Here is a 14178-nt window from a genome sequence, read left to right as displayed (position 1 = left end):
AGCATGTTTGCACCGCCTGATCAGGCTTTTCGCATGCGAGCACGGCTCCTAGCGACTCGACAGGGTAAAAGAACCCTAGGGGACTTTGTCCAGGAGTTGAGAACTCTCATTGCATCTATGCATCAAGACCCGGTGCAAGAAGCAATTGTAGTGACCATCTTTATGGGGGGCTCAATGAGGGCGTTGCCCGGACGGAATTATTCCGATCTCATCCGGCTACGTTCGAAGAAGCAGTTGCCATAGCGCTACGCGCCGAGTTTGACTTTAAGTCTGCTCGCGTTAGCACGCCTGTTTACCGAACAAGCTCTTCGAGCACATGGGTTCCGTCTAATAGAGCGATACCTATGGATTTGAGCCTCGTTGAGGAAGGAGAAGAGGCACTTCAAGCTATGGGAAAGCATAAGAATATCCGTGAATGTTATATGTACGGAAGCACTAAAAATTGACGCCCGGCCTTTCCGCAATGCAATACGCGTAAAGCTCGAAAGAGCACCAATCCCGACCTATACCAGGAATTTGGTACGGTGCGTGAAAACGTCGATACCCAGTAAGTGCGGGCGCCCTCCTGGGGAAGACCTAGGCTCTGTTGAACCTCAAGGAGGTGAGAATAAAAAGAACCTAGCCCCAATTAGTTCGGTGCTCAATGGCACGGGGCGAGAGTACAAGCCTGGCTTGCTAGTCGCTCAAGCGACTGTAAAGGGCTTTGATAAGCCGTGGTCAATTTTAATTGACTCAGAAGCGTCTTGCAATTATGCTCAACGCTTTCCCTTGAAGGAAGTCAGCAATATGTTGAGGCGCAAGAAGGTGATACAATCACTGTTCGCTTAGCGACTGGGACTCGTGTCACCGTTTCCAAAGTTCCACTGAACTTAGGTATAAATTTTCTGGACTTTGACAGTATTGAACGCTGTCTTGTCCTGAGTTGGATTCGAGATATGATCTCATCCTTGGTATGGCCTGGGGTTAGAACACCATGAGCCATGGATCGATTGATGGTCTAAGACCTTAAACGCCACGCGCAATGTTCCTAGCAAAGTTTTGGAGAGTCATAAACCCACCTTTGCTAGGCAACAAAAGCGCTATTGGCGCGGATCATTTAATGAGTCTGTCAGTGTTGTAGACGTTGGCTTTTGTGAGTTAATAAACTGTAATGTTAAAAACAGTAATTCTGAGCCCGACTCAGCAGAAATAAGTGGAACGGCACGTACTCCGTCGAGTGACACTCGTTATAATAACGATTCACTAAATGCTGAAAGCATTGTTGGCCTAAGGCCGAATCATCAAGGGTGCAATATCCCTGAGATACGTGGAGTGGCACGTCTAAGTCCACCGAGTGTGGTTGGCCGAGGTGGCACCATACTGAGTGTCAATAGTGACACTATTGGCAGTTCGCCAGGGCATTTTGGGTCAAACCCTCCTAATGCACGTAAAGTGACACGTAGACGTTCGCTGTATAAGGAAGTTGAGTTACCTAACTCCTTGTCGGATGTCAAATTAGACACCATGTCTTGAATAGAACCAATACAGGCTGAAAATCCGGGGACGTTAATGTCCTGGCCTTTAAGAGGCGTATTGTCTCCACTCCAAAACAGGGTGGACACAAAGCGTGTATACTCTCAGAAAGTGATACGAGTGAGCAAGTACATACGCTTGTAAATGGCGCAACCGGTAACATTGAGGGGAAGTTAGCCTTGCGGCAATCCCTTCGTTTCATGGTCTTTTAGAGCTAGACGAAATGTCTATTGATGAGTGCGGTGGAGCCTTAAAAGCTGGTGACTTATCTGAAATGGTGGTCATTCGACCTTTGGTTGAATTTAACTCATCGTCACTTCTCGACGAAGCTGTCCTGGATGACACAAAAGCTGCACTTAGTGCGCGAAATGGGTCATCGATTCTTAAAGATCCTACGGATCCCTTTATTTCTTAATTAAGGAATTCCAAGATGTGGTATGCAATAACCCACCATCTGTTTTACCTCCGGATAGAGGTGATCGTCATGAAATTGACATAGTTCCGGGAACCAAATACTGTGTCACAAGACAATGGCCTTTACCAAGGGAGCAGTGTGACGTCATTGACGATTTCTTCCGTGCTAAGCACGAGGCTGGAATGGCACGAGATAGCAAATCTCCCCATTCGACACCGACGTTTTGTGTCAAAAAGCCAAATGATTAATGGCGCATTGTTCATGCCTATAATAAGCTTAATGCTGTCACCATACCAGCACAAACCCCCATTCCTAGAAAGGATGTTCTTCAGAACAATATGGTGGGATGTACAATGTACTGTACACTGAACTTAGTCGATGGTTACTACCGAATTCCAATTCGAGCTAGCGATATCCCGCTTACAGCGGTTAGCACCCCAAGCGGTATGTTATGGGAGCGGTTGTTTATGCCACAAGGGCTTTCCAACGCCCCGGCAACATTTAATCGTCTAGTGACGCAACTGTTCCGCCCTCATCGAGGTTACGCATAGACTTAATTCGATGACATCTTTGTCCATAGTCGTGCGGAGCAGGGTCGGTCGGATATGGAAAACCATTTCGACCATTTGCGAGCAGTGCTTGAGTGCATGCGCACAAACAAATTGTATGCCAATGCATCTAAATGCATTTTCGGCGCAGACGAAATTCCTTTTTAGGATGCTTCATTGGAAAGCGAGGCCTTAGAGCGGATCCCGCTAAGGTAAAAGCCATAGTAGATTGGCCGGTTCCTAAAAAGCAAAAGAATTTGCGTAAGTGATTGGGTCTCGCCAGTTATTTACACAAATATAGCGAAAATTACGCTGATATGGCGGCCATTATCTAATCTCCTTAAAAAGGATACAGAATGGTGCTGGACTAGCACCAAAAATAATGCTTTTCGAGCAGTTAAGAATAGTCTTATCCATGCTCCGATTCTGGCACTGCCAAACCCAAATTGGCCTTTCAGTGTCGTCTGTGACGCATCCGATTTTTGTCATTGGCAGTGCTCTGTTACAAACAGATGTTGATGGGCATGAACGCGTTATTGCGTTCGAGTCTAGACAGCTTAAAGCTGCGGAGAAGAACTACCCAGTTCATGACAAAGACTAACTTGCTATGAAGTATGCTCTCGTCAAATTCAGAGTTCATCTGCTCGGCTCTAATCCGTTTGTAATATATACAGGAGACGCGTCATTTCGCACGGCGACTAAGTCGCCCCATCTATCCCAGCGAATGGCCCGGTGGCTATCCTTTTTCGAGGAATACAACTTCGAGGTGAAGTATAAGCCCGGCAAGCAAAATGCTTTGGCCGATGCGTCATCACGCAGGCCGGATTATGAGCTCTCTCATTTAACGACTATCTCGTCACCTATTCCTGAATTAATCCGTTCGGCTTACGCCAAGGATTAACAGTGTGTAGCTATGCTACGAGCTCTACAGAACTCGGATTCGAGTATTAAATTACCGGCACGTTTGCGTGCAAGGTTTCATCGTTTTCTATCGATAACAACCTGTTGCTATATTGCACAGACATCGCTGACCCTCCGCGTGTCGTTGTTCCTCATGATGAGGATTTAAAGTACCGGATCCTCTATGAGGCACAAGATACTGTCCTTGGTTTTCATCTCGGTAGAGAAAAGACCTACGGCTCTATCAGCCAGAGTTATAGGTGACTTCAACTTTAGAAATGGGTCAGCGCAAATGTTCGCACATGCGAAACGTGCCAACGGATTAAACCCTCGGCACATGCTGCTGCGCCACTGGCGAGTCTTCCCGTCCCCATAGGATGCTGGGAGTCCATTAGTATGGATTTTGTTTTTGGGCTGCCGAAAGATTCAGCCGGTAACTCCGGTATAGTGGTCTATAGTGGTTTTTGTTGACCGTTTGAGCAAAATGGCTCATTTAGCGGCCGTGCCGGATTCCATTGATGGAGAGGGTACAACAAAGCTTTTTATCGATCGCGTGTTTCGACAACATGGTTTGCCAGTGGCAATTGTCTCTGATCGGGATCCCCGTTTCACGGGTAAATTCTGGAAATCAATTTTCCGAGTGCTTGGCATCTGCTTCGATATGTCCACTGCGGACAATCCGCAGACCGATGGTCAAACCAAACGTGTCAATCGCGTCATTGAAGACGTTTTACGCAGCGTGTGTGCTCAGACACCAAAGCGCTGGAGCTCAATGCTCTCAGTAGTGGAATTTGCGTTAAATAACGCCGTTCATGCCTCTACAGGCTAAACTCCGTTTTATATAAACGGTCTTACCCACCCGCGCGTTCCGTTAACGATACCACTGCGTGGTTCAGGGCTTGGTGGGGGAGAATTGGCCGATAGGCTTGTTGATATCAGCCCCGTTACCCGGAAACAAGTAAGCTAGTTTCTCGCGACGCGATTTAGTGTCTTAAGACATGTAAGGGATACGATGGCTGATAGCCAAGACAAACAAAAAGAACAAGCGGATGCCAAAGGCAGAAGCTGTATTAATTCTTATGTGGTCGGAGACCGAGTTTTACTAAACGCTGAAAACCTACCAACCAACTTGGTTTCCGCGGTCTTCAAGACCAAATTGCGCCCGCGCTTTATTGGACCATTTACGGTCGTGGTCAAGAATGGCCTAGCTTATACACTAAACCTTCCCAGCAAGCTGCGTACACACCCAGTGTTTTACGTTGGCTTGCTTAAGCCATATCGGGACACTTGCGCCGAGACAGGCGGTCGTGCCGCAGATTGCTGCAGCCTCACCAGGATGTCCAGCTAACCCTCTAAACGAGGCTGCTGACGCTCCAGCGTCGAAAGACGGTCCCGAACCGCCTCAAAAGAGCTCTCAACCCGAGCAAGGACCTCACGAAGAAGTTGCACCTCGTGCCGTAGAGCATCCAATGCTTCCGCCGAAATTTCGGCCCCCTCCCGCGCTGCTTGATGCGCGGGGGAACCTTCAGTTTCATGTGGAGAAACTTTTAAAGCGACGTCGTCGTTAGGGTCAATACTAGTATCTGGTGAAGTGGCTAGGGTACCCCTCTTCTGAAAACTCTTGGGAGTTCGAGGTACCTCTTCGGCAAGATTGCTTGTACGCCGTTGACGTTTTTGAGCGCCAAGCTCAGGGTCAACTCGCGTCAAATGACGCTTCCCACCACTAAACGTGGGTTAGGTGGATCTAAAGCCTCTGTGCGGCTTCGATTCTTGGTTGTACGGTCAACCGAAGACTGAAATATTGGCTAGGCCTTTATTCGTTTTGTGGCATAAATGCCGAACGTAACCTTTGGCCTTAAGCTTAGCAAAGTCGAAGCGAAGCTTCCGTTCCAAACGAACATCACGTCTATTCGCACACTCTCTGATATTCCAGAAATTACGGAGTTTGCTGGCCCGGTGAACCAGACTTCGTTTTCAGTTCTTGTTTCGTTTGGAAACAAAACGATCGGAATTTCCCTCATGGAGGTCACCGAAGCCCCACGGGCTTGATCACGTAAATGCGTCAGATACTGGCTTCGCGGCATTACCTTCGGCAATACCTTACGCCGAAGATAATGCCGCGAAGCCAGCTCATGAAGAGTGTCGAAAGCGTGTCCGTGTCTCTTGCTGTCAAAAGTGGATCAGAAGGGCGTTGCGCCCCTTCTGACCCCGACCGTTTTTTTGGCGGTCCGCCTCGCTGTTGTGATTTTGCAACAACAAGCGTAGTGCCCCGTTACATCTGGCGGCGACCACATTTGTTACCCATAAATGTGATTTAAGTAACTAACTATTAAAATTGTGAGAGGCGTGGGCTGCTTACGGCCGTGCGTAATGAAGAAATGTCAGCCACACTCAAGACTTCGAGGCTGCGTATGTTGTGGATTCAGTGGGAGAAATGCCGAGCCTCAAGTCGAAGACCGACAAACTCGACCGCTACCTCCATGTATCGGAGGAGCGTCGCGAGCGGATCTCCTCCGGCGTCTTCGCCGGGTCACCAGGGATCGAGATGGCCAAGCTATGACCCGCTATCTCTTTGAGACGCTCGTCCGCACTAAGCGGAGTGAATCTAAATTCACTATGAGCCTTAGCTTTCGCTATTTCGGCAGCTCGACGACGAGCTCTTTCCTTTTTATGAGGATTATCTGCTCTTGCTCTTCATCGAGCGGATTCGTAATAATGTTGGACTCAGGGTCCCGTGTCCTGCTCAATGCAGTTAACACATCGGCACCACGTTCCGGGAACGGATTCGGGGCTCGCCGAAGTTCGTCCGGAGGAGAAGGCGTGAGCGAACGCCGCTCTTTTTCCTCCTCCTCTGATTGAGAGTGACTTTCAAAGTCCACCATTCCCTCCTCGTCGAGGAAGGTGCTCAGAGTCTGTGACTCACGCTTGATTGTCATTAGACAAAGGAATGAAAAACACAACCAAACGGTTAGCTGTTTAGGTTCCAACCTCAAAGAGGAAATGAAGCGAATGTTGTCACTTGGTGTCAACCGTCTGATGGGGGAGGGTGTAATGGGGCACACATTGGTTGGAGAACCGTTGTTGTGGTACATTTACTTTATGGGTAAAATACCCTTTTATCAAATTTTAAAATAGTTAGTTACTTAAATCCCATTTATTATGGGTAATAAATGTGGTCGCCGCCAGATATAAATCTGGCGGCCGAAATCTATTTTAAATTAGCTAGGGTAAATTTTTAGGTTTAAATAATAAAATAAAGTTCGGTTCCCCTTTTGATCTTGAAGCGTTAAGTGCCTTCCTAAGGCTTGCGCATTGATCTGTAAGAGATAGAAGCCTTTCTAAGGTATATCCTCTTGGGCACTAGTTGCCACTTGGTTCTACGAACCCTGAATTCTTTGAACTAAAGTTCTTTAAGCTTTGATAGCTTGTACGACCCACTGAGTCGTTAAACCCATTAGTTCAATAGAACTAAGTGACTCTCTGAGTCTGAAAGTCTTCTCTGACTTTAGGAGCGAGGTAGCTCCGCTACAAAGGCACTTAACGCTTTAAGATCAAAAGAGGAACTGCGCTTTATTAAAAAAATCAATCTAAAACCTTACCCTAGCTAATTTGAAATAGATTTTGGCCGCCAGGTTTATACCTGGCGGCTACCACATATGTTACCCATAATAAATGAAATTTTAGTGTATCACAATTTTAAATGGAATAAAAGGGTATTTTACCAATAAAGTGTATGTACCACAACAACGGTTCTTGCAACAGATACAAAATGCAAAATGCAAAGTGCACATTATTGTATTATTTGCCATCACGGCACAATCTTACATGACATCTATCAAATAAGTACATTGCAGGTTATACCTAATTGCCCAGACTCAGCAAAGCTTGTCATGGGAACCTTCCAGCTTTGATCACATTGTTCACTTATTATTATCCTCGCTGACAAAATTATAGTTTTCATTATGCGCCATCAGTTCCTCAGATATTAATTATTTGAAGCAATTATATCCCTGGATAAGCCCGTGCATGAGCAAATCAAATTCAGGCACATACACTGTCAAGAACAGAGTTGTCGAAATAGTGGTCGCACCTGAGACGTAGTGCCAGCGCTTGTGCCACCTTTCGTAACGCTTGCCACCGGGAAGACCGCAGTAAATCCACGTAAACGCGCAGAGCATACCCAGCAGAGTCTTAATCGACAAGATGCCATACCACTCGTTAATGAGCGTGTGCTGGCCAGTAAAGATAAAGATAATACCCAAAAGGCCGCTAATAAGCGCGTCCAGCAGCAGAAACTTTGTCTCCTTCGATCGGTGAAACATAACAGAGGCGATAGCTGCACCCATTTGCAGCCCACCACAACACTTTTGGCCGCAGCTGAATGAAAATATAGCTGCAAGCGCATACACTACGTTGGAGTAGATTAGACTGTCGCACCACGCTCGCTTGACGCACCAAGGACGCGCCTTGCGCCGCGATCGCAGTGATTTGCCGGGTGCTTGCTTTTGGGGCCAAACGTAACCGCCCAATCCTACCCAAAGTGGCAGCAGTAGCTGGAGCTTGAACGAGGACAAGCGCATGGCAATTTGAATTGTAGATAGTCAGTTCCTGATTGCTTGGAGTTCGTAGGAAATACATCGGGCATAATAAATTACGTTCGGTGGCAGTAGACGCTCGAGGTCTTAGCACCTGAATTTACAAGGTCTTGAAGAACTATTGACTATTTTTCAAGCAATGAAGAAACAGCAAAACAGGTACGAGCGATCTGAGCTCTTTTATAAATAAGTGGCAGCAAATGTTTCATCAAGGCAATCGATCCATAACAAAAAAAACATATTTTTTCTATCCCCCGATTGAAGAGAAACTCGTACCATCCTTGATGGAAGTCGCGCCTGCTATCGCTGCCCCTGCCGCTCTTAGCATCGATGAAAAGCTGTGCAAGCTTGCTGCCATAACAGGTGGAACGCTGTCTACCGAGATTGAGGCCCAGCTGCGTGCACTTTTTGCCGACAAGGCGCATCCAATAGCCTATGACGGCCTTGAGCCCTCAGGTCGTATGACACTTGCATCCGGTCTGCTTCGCACGCTTAATGCTATGCGTCTAATTGACGCTGGCTGCCACGTGCGTCTTCTAGTGGCTGATATACACGCACTTCTTAATAACAAGATTGGTGGTGATTTGAAGAAGCTACAGAATGTAAGCACTTACATGGTGGAGGTCTGGAAATCTCTGGGTCTGGACGCTGACAAGCTGCCAAATCTTGAGATTGTGCTAGCCTCTACTATAACTGCAGACCACGCTGGTGCTTATTGGTCGCAAGTTCTTGACGCAGCTGGCAGTTTCACTGTCGAGCGCGTACAGCAATGCGCGACCATTATGGGTCGAAAGACAGATGATGCTGTGCACAACACGAATCGCATTTTGTACCCTCTCATGCAACTAGCGGACGGTTTTATGCTACAGGCTGACATTTACCAACTCGGCGCTGACCAGGAGGCTGGCAATAATCTCGTGCGAGACTATATATCTTGTAAAGGTCTGCCTAACAAGCCGGTGTTTCTTACGCACCCACTTTTGCTTGGCTTAAAACAAGAACAATTTAAGATGAGTTGCACAGACGCTGAGTCGGCCATATACGTGGATGATACGGCAGCGGAGGTCAAGACGAAGATTAAGAAGGCATATTGTGTACCCGGTGAGGTAAATGGTAACCCTGTTCTAGATTACATGAAGCACTTAATCTTTCCTTTTCAAGCGAATGGTATTACGCTAGAGCGGAGCGAAAAGAATGGTGGCAACCTAATCTTTGCCTCTTATAATGATCTTGAAGTAGCTTTTAGCGAGGAGAAGGTGCATCCGGCAGATCTGAAGCCGTGTCTTACGAAGTATATAAACGCATTACTCGAGCCCGTGCGCCAACATTTTGCTAGCGGTCCGCTAAAAACGATGCTTTCGAGTATCAAAAAGCTCAATCTGTCCCCGGTATTGGATAGTGACAAATTAGTAAACCTTTCATTACCAGGATTTCCTGAGGCTACGAAAGAGTGGAAGCCTTCGTCGCTTTCGCTAATAGAGCGCTATACTGTGGCTCGCTCTGTTGGTGAAGAGTGCATTCAGGAAAACGAATTGCAGGCTTTGTTGGAGAAGAAAGCCCACCCCATATGCTACGATGGTTTTGAACCTTCGGGACGCATGCATATAGCTCAGGGTGTTCTGCGCACTGTAAATGTCAACAAGCTTACGTCAACCGGCAGTGTGTTTCGTTTCTGGGTGGCTGATTGGTTTGCTATGCTTAACAACAAGATGGGCGGAGATTTGGACAAAATCTGTATCGTTGGCCAATATATGGTCGAGATCTGGAAATCCGTGGGCATGGATATGACTAATGTAGAATTTTTGTGGGCATCAAAAGAAATTATTTCACACAGCTCTTCGTACTGGCTCCGTGTGATGGATATTGCCCGCCGTACGACAATTGCTCGCACGCTTAAGTGCTGCACAATTATGGGGCGCAAGGAAAAGGAGGGCATGCAGGCTGCGCAAATCCTCTACCCGCTGATGCAATGTGCTGACATTTTTAACTTGAATGCAGACATCTGCCAGCTGGGCATTGATCAGCGCAAAATTAACATGCTTGCACGCGACTACTGTGATCAAGCAAAAATTCGGTTTAAGCCTGTTATTTTGAGCCACCACATGCTGATGGGCTTAAAGGAAGGCCAGGAGAAGATGTCAAAAAGTGATCCGGAATCGGCTATTTTTATGGAGGACAGTGCCGACGATGTGAGCCGAAAGATTGAGAAAGCATTTTGTCCTGAGGGCTTCGTGGATGCAAATCCGATCCTTGATTACATGATGCACATCATTTTTCCATGCTTTGCTTCTCAAGGGGTTACTGTGAAGCTTATGGACGGCTCAAAGAAGTCATTTGTCACTTACAAAGAGCTTGAGGATGCATTTGTTGCTCGCGAGTTAAGCGGTGTAGAAGTGAAAGCTGCTTTGGCCAAGTATTTGAACGAGTATTTTCAAACTATTATTTTGCTGTTCGTTTGTGACTGCGCTTACCTTAACTTTTGTACTTTGATAGAATTCTGGAGCCTGTTCGCAAGCATTTTTCAACTGGCGACGCTAAAGAACTCTTAACTAAGGTGCGCTCGTTCCGAATCACGAGATGATTGAGATAGAGCTACGCGAATTTTTAACGTGATTAAACAAGTTAACTTGTTAATAAATGCCGGATCATGGTGTACTAATTATATAAAGCAGCCTTGAATTCAATTACCAATCGCGATTGATTGAACACTACGAGGCGCGTGGTCACTGCAGCGCACGATCACCAAAGCCTGATTCAACAGAGGCGTTGCTTTTTTCATAATAGGTTGAGGCTCAAAATACCGGCTCGGTTACATAAATTTTATTTTCTTTAAGAGGAATATTAATTATTATTTCTAAAAGAGAAAATATTAACGAACTATAAATTTTGGGAAACGTTCCCATCAACCATTTTCAATCTGACAACGATCAATACTTTTCTTCATGGTGGCACTACTTTCGTCTGTGAACTTAGTGCTCTTCGTGATCCAACTCTTTGTCAATGGCTTGTTTTCGCGCAATATCGGCCCTATGTCACGCCATTATGAGACACTAATAACCCCTGCTCCGTTCGCATTTAGAATATGGGGTTTGATATATGCGTTCTTAGCCGCTTCTGTTGCTGTCGACTGCTTTTGGCCCTCCATCTCTTTCTACGAGAGCGCTTCCAACGCCAAAATGCTCCGCGCGCTATTTGCTGTCGCGTGCTTAATGAACATGGCGTGGATTGTTTTGTTCACCAACGAATATGTGAACGTGGCCACCGTTACGCTTATGATCTTGTGGCTCTCGCTGTTCGTACTTTACTCACAAATCATCGCGGACCGCCGATGCATTGGTTTTGATCTCAAAAAGTTCGTACTTAGTGAGCTGGGACTCACCATTTACTTTGCTTGGACATGTGCCGCCATGCTCATCAGCCTCGCCGTTACGGCCCAGTATGTTGCTGGTGGATATCTGTCACTCACATTCTATGTGGCGCTGCTATCGTTGCTGGCGGTGGGTGCACTCTTTGCAGTCATTTACGAGGGTGATCTTGCATTTGGTCTCGTTGTGATCTGGGCGCTGGTAGGCCTTGCGTTGAAGAATGCCACTTTCAAAGCGCATGTGAACGTTATTGCATTGAGCATCCGCGCCTGCGCTTCTCAAAGTGCGGCCGTCGTTGCAACTTTTATTGTGATTTCGGTCTTGCGGAAATTGCTGGACATCAAGGCGTAAGTATAACACGAGCGTTGATGCATTAAGTTATAACTAAGTTTGATATGAATTATAGGCAATTTCGTGTGCTACATTCGGGGTTTCCTCTTTTTGGTAACAATCCCATCGACTACGGCACTACTAACGCGTAGTATTCGGAAAATTTCGCGAATTTTGGGAAATGCCAGGAATACCAAACGTAAATATTGCGTTCCTCGAGCATCATCCTGTCAATCGGCAAATGCTAGTCACTTGGGGCTTTTTAAAGTTGATATTATTGAAGCAAAGCCTATTCTATTAATTACTGCGTATCGCACGATTGCATATCATTCTGGGCTCGGCCGCAAAATATCCGTTAAAGATCAGCAACCTTAAGGGTGGCTTGACGAAATTTTATTAGAAAGTGAAGCAGCAATTTATATAATTAATGGCTAAAGTGCTGAATCACGATTTCCGATGGAAGCGAGCTTTTTACCAAGCTTACTACATTGTGACAGACCATTTGTCGAATATTTAACATCATTCACCGTTATTTTGCTGTGCTGCCTATTCGCTTCGTGACGCTACAATTCGAGGCATGTTTGTATCGAAAGTGACGCTCAGAACATCTTCAACAGTGCAAGCAACTTTGTCTGCTCCTGCTGCCACTACTTGCTGCCACTGGTGCTACCACTATTATTTAAATTGCTGCCCGCAATCACCATTAAAAGTAAATATGAAATATCAATCCGTTGAAACGCTTCAGTTTTAATTTACTCCAACAAGTGCGTCTATTTCGCGCCAATTACAATTATTGAATGACATAACATCGACCAAAATTCAGCACTCATGGTGGTGTCGGCGTCATCAGACTGGCATTTGCCTACTGCTAACCTTTTGCTCTTCGTACTACAGACTGCGATAGTTATTGGTGTCTACTACTTTGCCCCTGAAAAATCTTGGCCTTCTGTTACAGGCCACGACTCAAATATCGTTCCATCCTCCGGGGCTACGGACGGTAGCGGATCGCCACCGTCTGCAAAATTTACGGCCTCAACACTCGAACCCAAGAACCCTCTTGCACCTCCACCCTATGTGTTTACTATATGGATGCTTATATATACCTTTACGGCCATGACTGTGATCACGGATCGCTTTTACCCGACCTTCAGCTTCTACTATACGTCAGACGACCCGAAGTTTCTGCGGCAATGGTTCCAGCTCGCATGCCTGGCTAGCACATTCTGGGTAGTGCTCGAATTGTGGTTGAAGTGGTTGCACATGGCGACGTTTGCGCTTATTGTGCTCTGGTCCACGATGCTGCCACTCTATTTGTTCGTAGTGCGTCACCCCACACTGAGGCACTCTCAAGCCTGGGTCTACTACTTTTGCAGCGAGTTCTCCATACGACTTTATTTTGGCTGGCTCAGTGCTGATGTAATATTTAGCATTGCAGGTGTTCTGCAAGAACTACACGGTGCCTTTTTTGGATTTGGTGTCTATGCGTCATTATTAGGGGCGCTGCTCGTGTTAATGTTTAGCACATACGTCCATGGTCATGATCCGGTAGTGGGTCTTGTTGTCACTTGGGTATTGTTTGGTCTTATATTTAAGCAGTCTTCATACCCTGGAGACACCCAAGAAGTGTTTAATGAACTTCGCGCTGTCGCTGTTGTGGTTGCGCCTGTATTTCCGGTCCTGGTGTTCATCGACAGCGTGCGATACGTCTACACCGCCCACTGGCAAGCGTAAGTCGCATATATTAGCTCCGGTAAGCTTAAAGCTTCTAAATGTGTGAATCTATGCAGATCCAGGATTTTAAGAGGAAGCAACGAGTTTAAGTCATTCATGTATGAGACTACGTCCGAGTATGGAACTGTGTGAAACCTTGTCGATTGTGCATTTGTGCGAGCCATTGTTCCGTTCCAATCTAACCTCCCGATGGACAGTGGCACCGTCACTACATCTTTCGCAACAATTGGCGATGTGGCTGTCGCTCCTTCCAAAATACTATTTTTGCGTTTAATTCAAATGGATGTGGCAATATTTTTGAAGTCGCTCTAACGCTTAAGTGGCTCACAAAAAAAACATATAAACAAAAATTATTCATAAACGATTAAGGTGAAGTAAGACGATGGTGGAAAGACAAATTAATAACTAAATGAAAATGTTATATTCACACCATGTAACGGATTAAAGTTGCCCCAATGTAACACAGTCCCCATTAAGTGGATGGTCAGTTACTTAAATAAAGTAATTAGACCCACCGGTTCACATTGCGACAAACCCTTGTGTATGTTGTAACGGGGTGTATCGTTACATGAAATTAACACTATAAGGTTGTTAATTAATATTTTATCTAAAAGGTAGATATTATTTGGAGAATTTTACTTTACATAGGCAATACTCTAAAAGCTTATCCATTGGTAGATATGGACCATTATATCTACTTTCTCCGCGGTCCAGTCAGCGCTGGACGCGCGCAAAAAGAGAGACATATAGGACTTTATAACATGTTTTGTATTAGTCTTTGA

At 46.0% G+C, this 14178-nt stretch overlaps 3 protein-coding genes across 3 annotated transcripts; 2 read left to right on the top strand and 1 right to left on the bottom strand.

Moving 5' to 3' along the window:
• Positions 1 to 7364: 7364 nt before the first annotated feature.
• On the bottom strand, positions 7365 to 7955 carry CCR75_009362 (uncharacterized protein; the record flags this gene model as incomplete). The annotated part of the gene is made up of 1 exon (XM_067967403.1): positions 7365 to 7955. One exon carries the CDS (start codon positions 7953 to 7955, stop codon positions 7365 to 7367), a length of 591 nt encoding a protein of 196 aa, XP_067816661.1.
• Positions 7956 to 8254: 299 nt separating this feature from the next.
• On the top strand, positions 8255 to 12185 carry CCR75_009363 (uncharacterized protein; the record flags this gene model as incomplete). The annotated part of the gene is made up of 3 exons (XM_067967404.1): positions 8255 to 10419; positions 10464 to 11682; positions 11742 to 12185. The coding sequence occupies 2 exons, from the start codon at positions 8255 to 8257 to the stop codon at positions 10549 to 10551; spliced, it is 2253 nt and encodes a 750-aa protein (XP_067816660.1). The 3' UTR covers positions 10552 to 11682; positions 11742 to 12185.
• Positions 12186 to 12410: 225 nt separating this feature from the next.
• On the top strand, positions 12411 to 13828 carry CCR75_009364 (uncharacterized protein). Its single transcript, XM_067967405.1, has 2 exons — positions 12411 to 13392; positions 13453 to 13828. The coding sequence occupies exons 1-2, from the start codon at positions 12494 to 12496 to the stop codon at positions 13526 to 13528; spliced, it is 975 nt and encodes a 324-aa protein (XP_067816663.1). The 5' UTR covers positions 12411 to 12493; the 3' UTR covers positions 13529 to 13828.
• The last annotated feature ends 350 nt before the right edge of the window (positions 13829 to 14178 follow it).

Source organism: Bremia lactucae, linkage group LG3 (assembly GCF_004359215.1).
Source record: "Bremia lactucae strain SF5 linkage group LG3, whole genome shotgun sequence".
Lineage (NCBI taxonomy): Eukaryota > Oomycota > Peronosporomycetes > Peronosporales > Peronosporaceae > Bremia > Bremia lactucae.
This window is presented reverse-complemented; position numbering and strand designations above follow the sequence as displayed.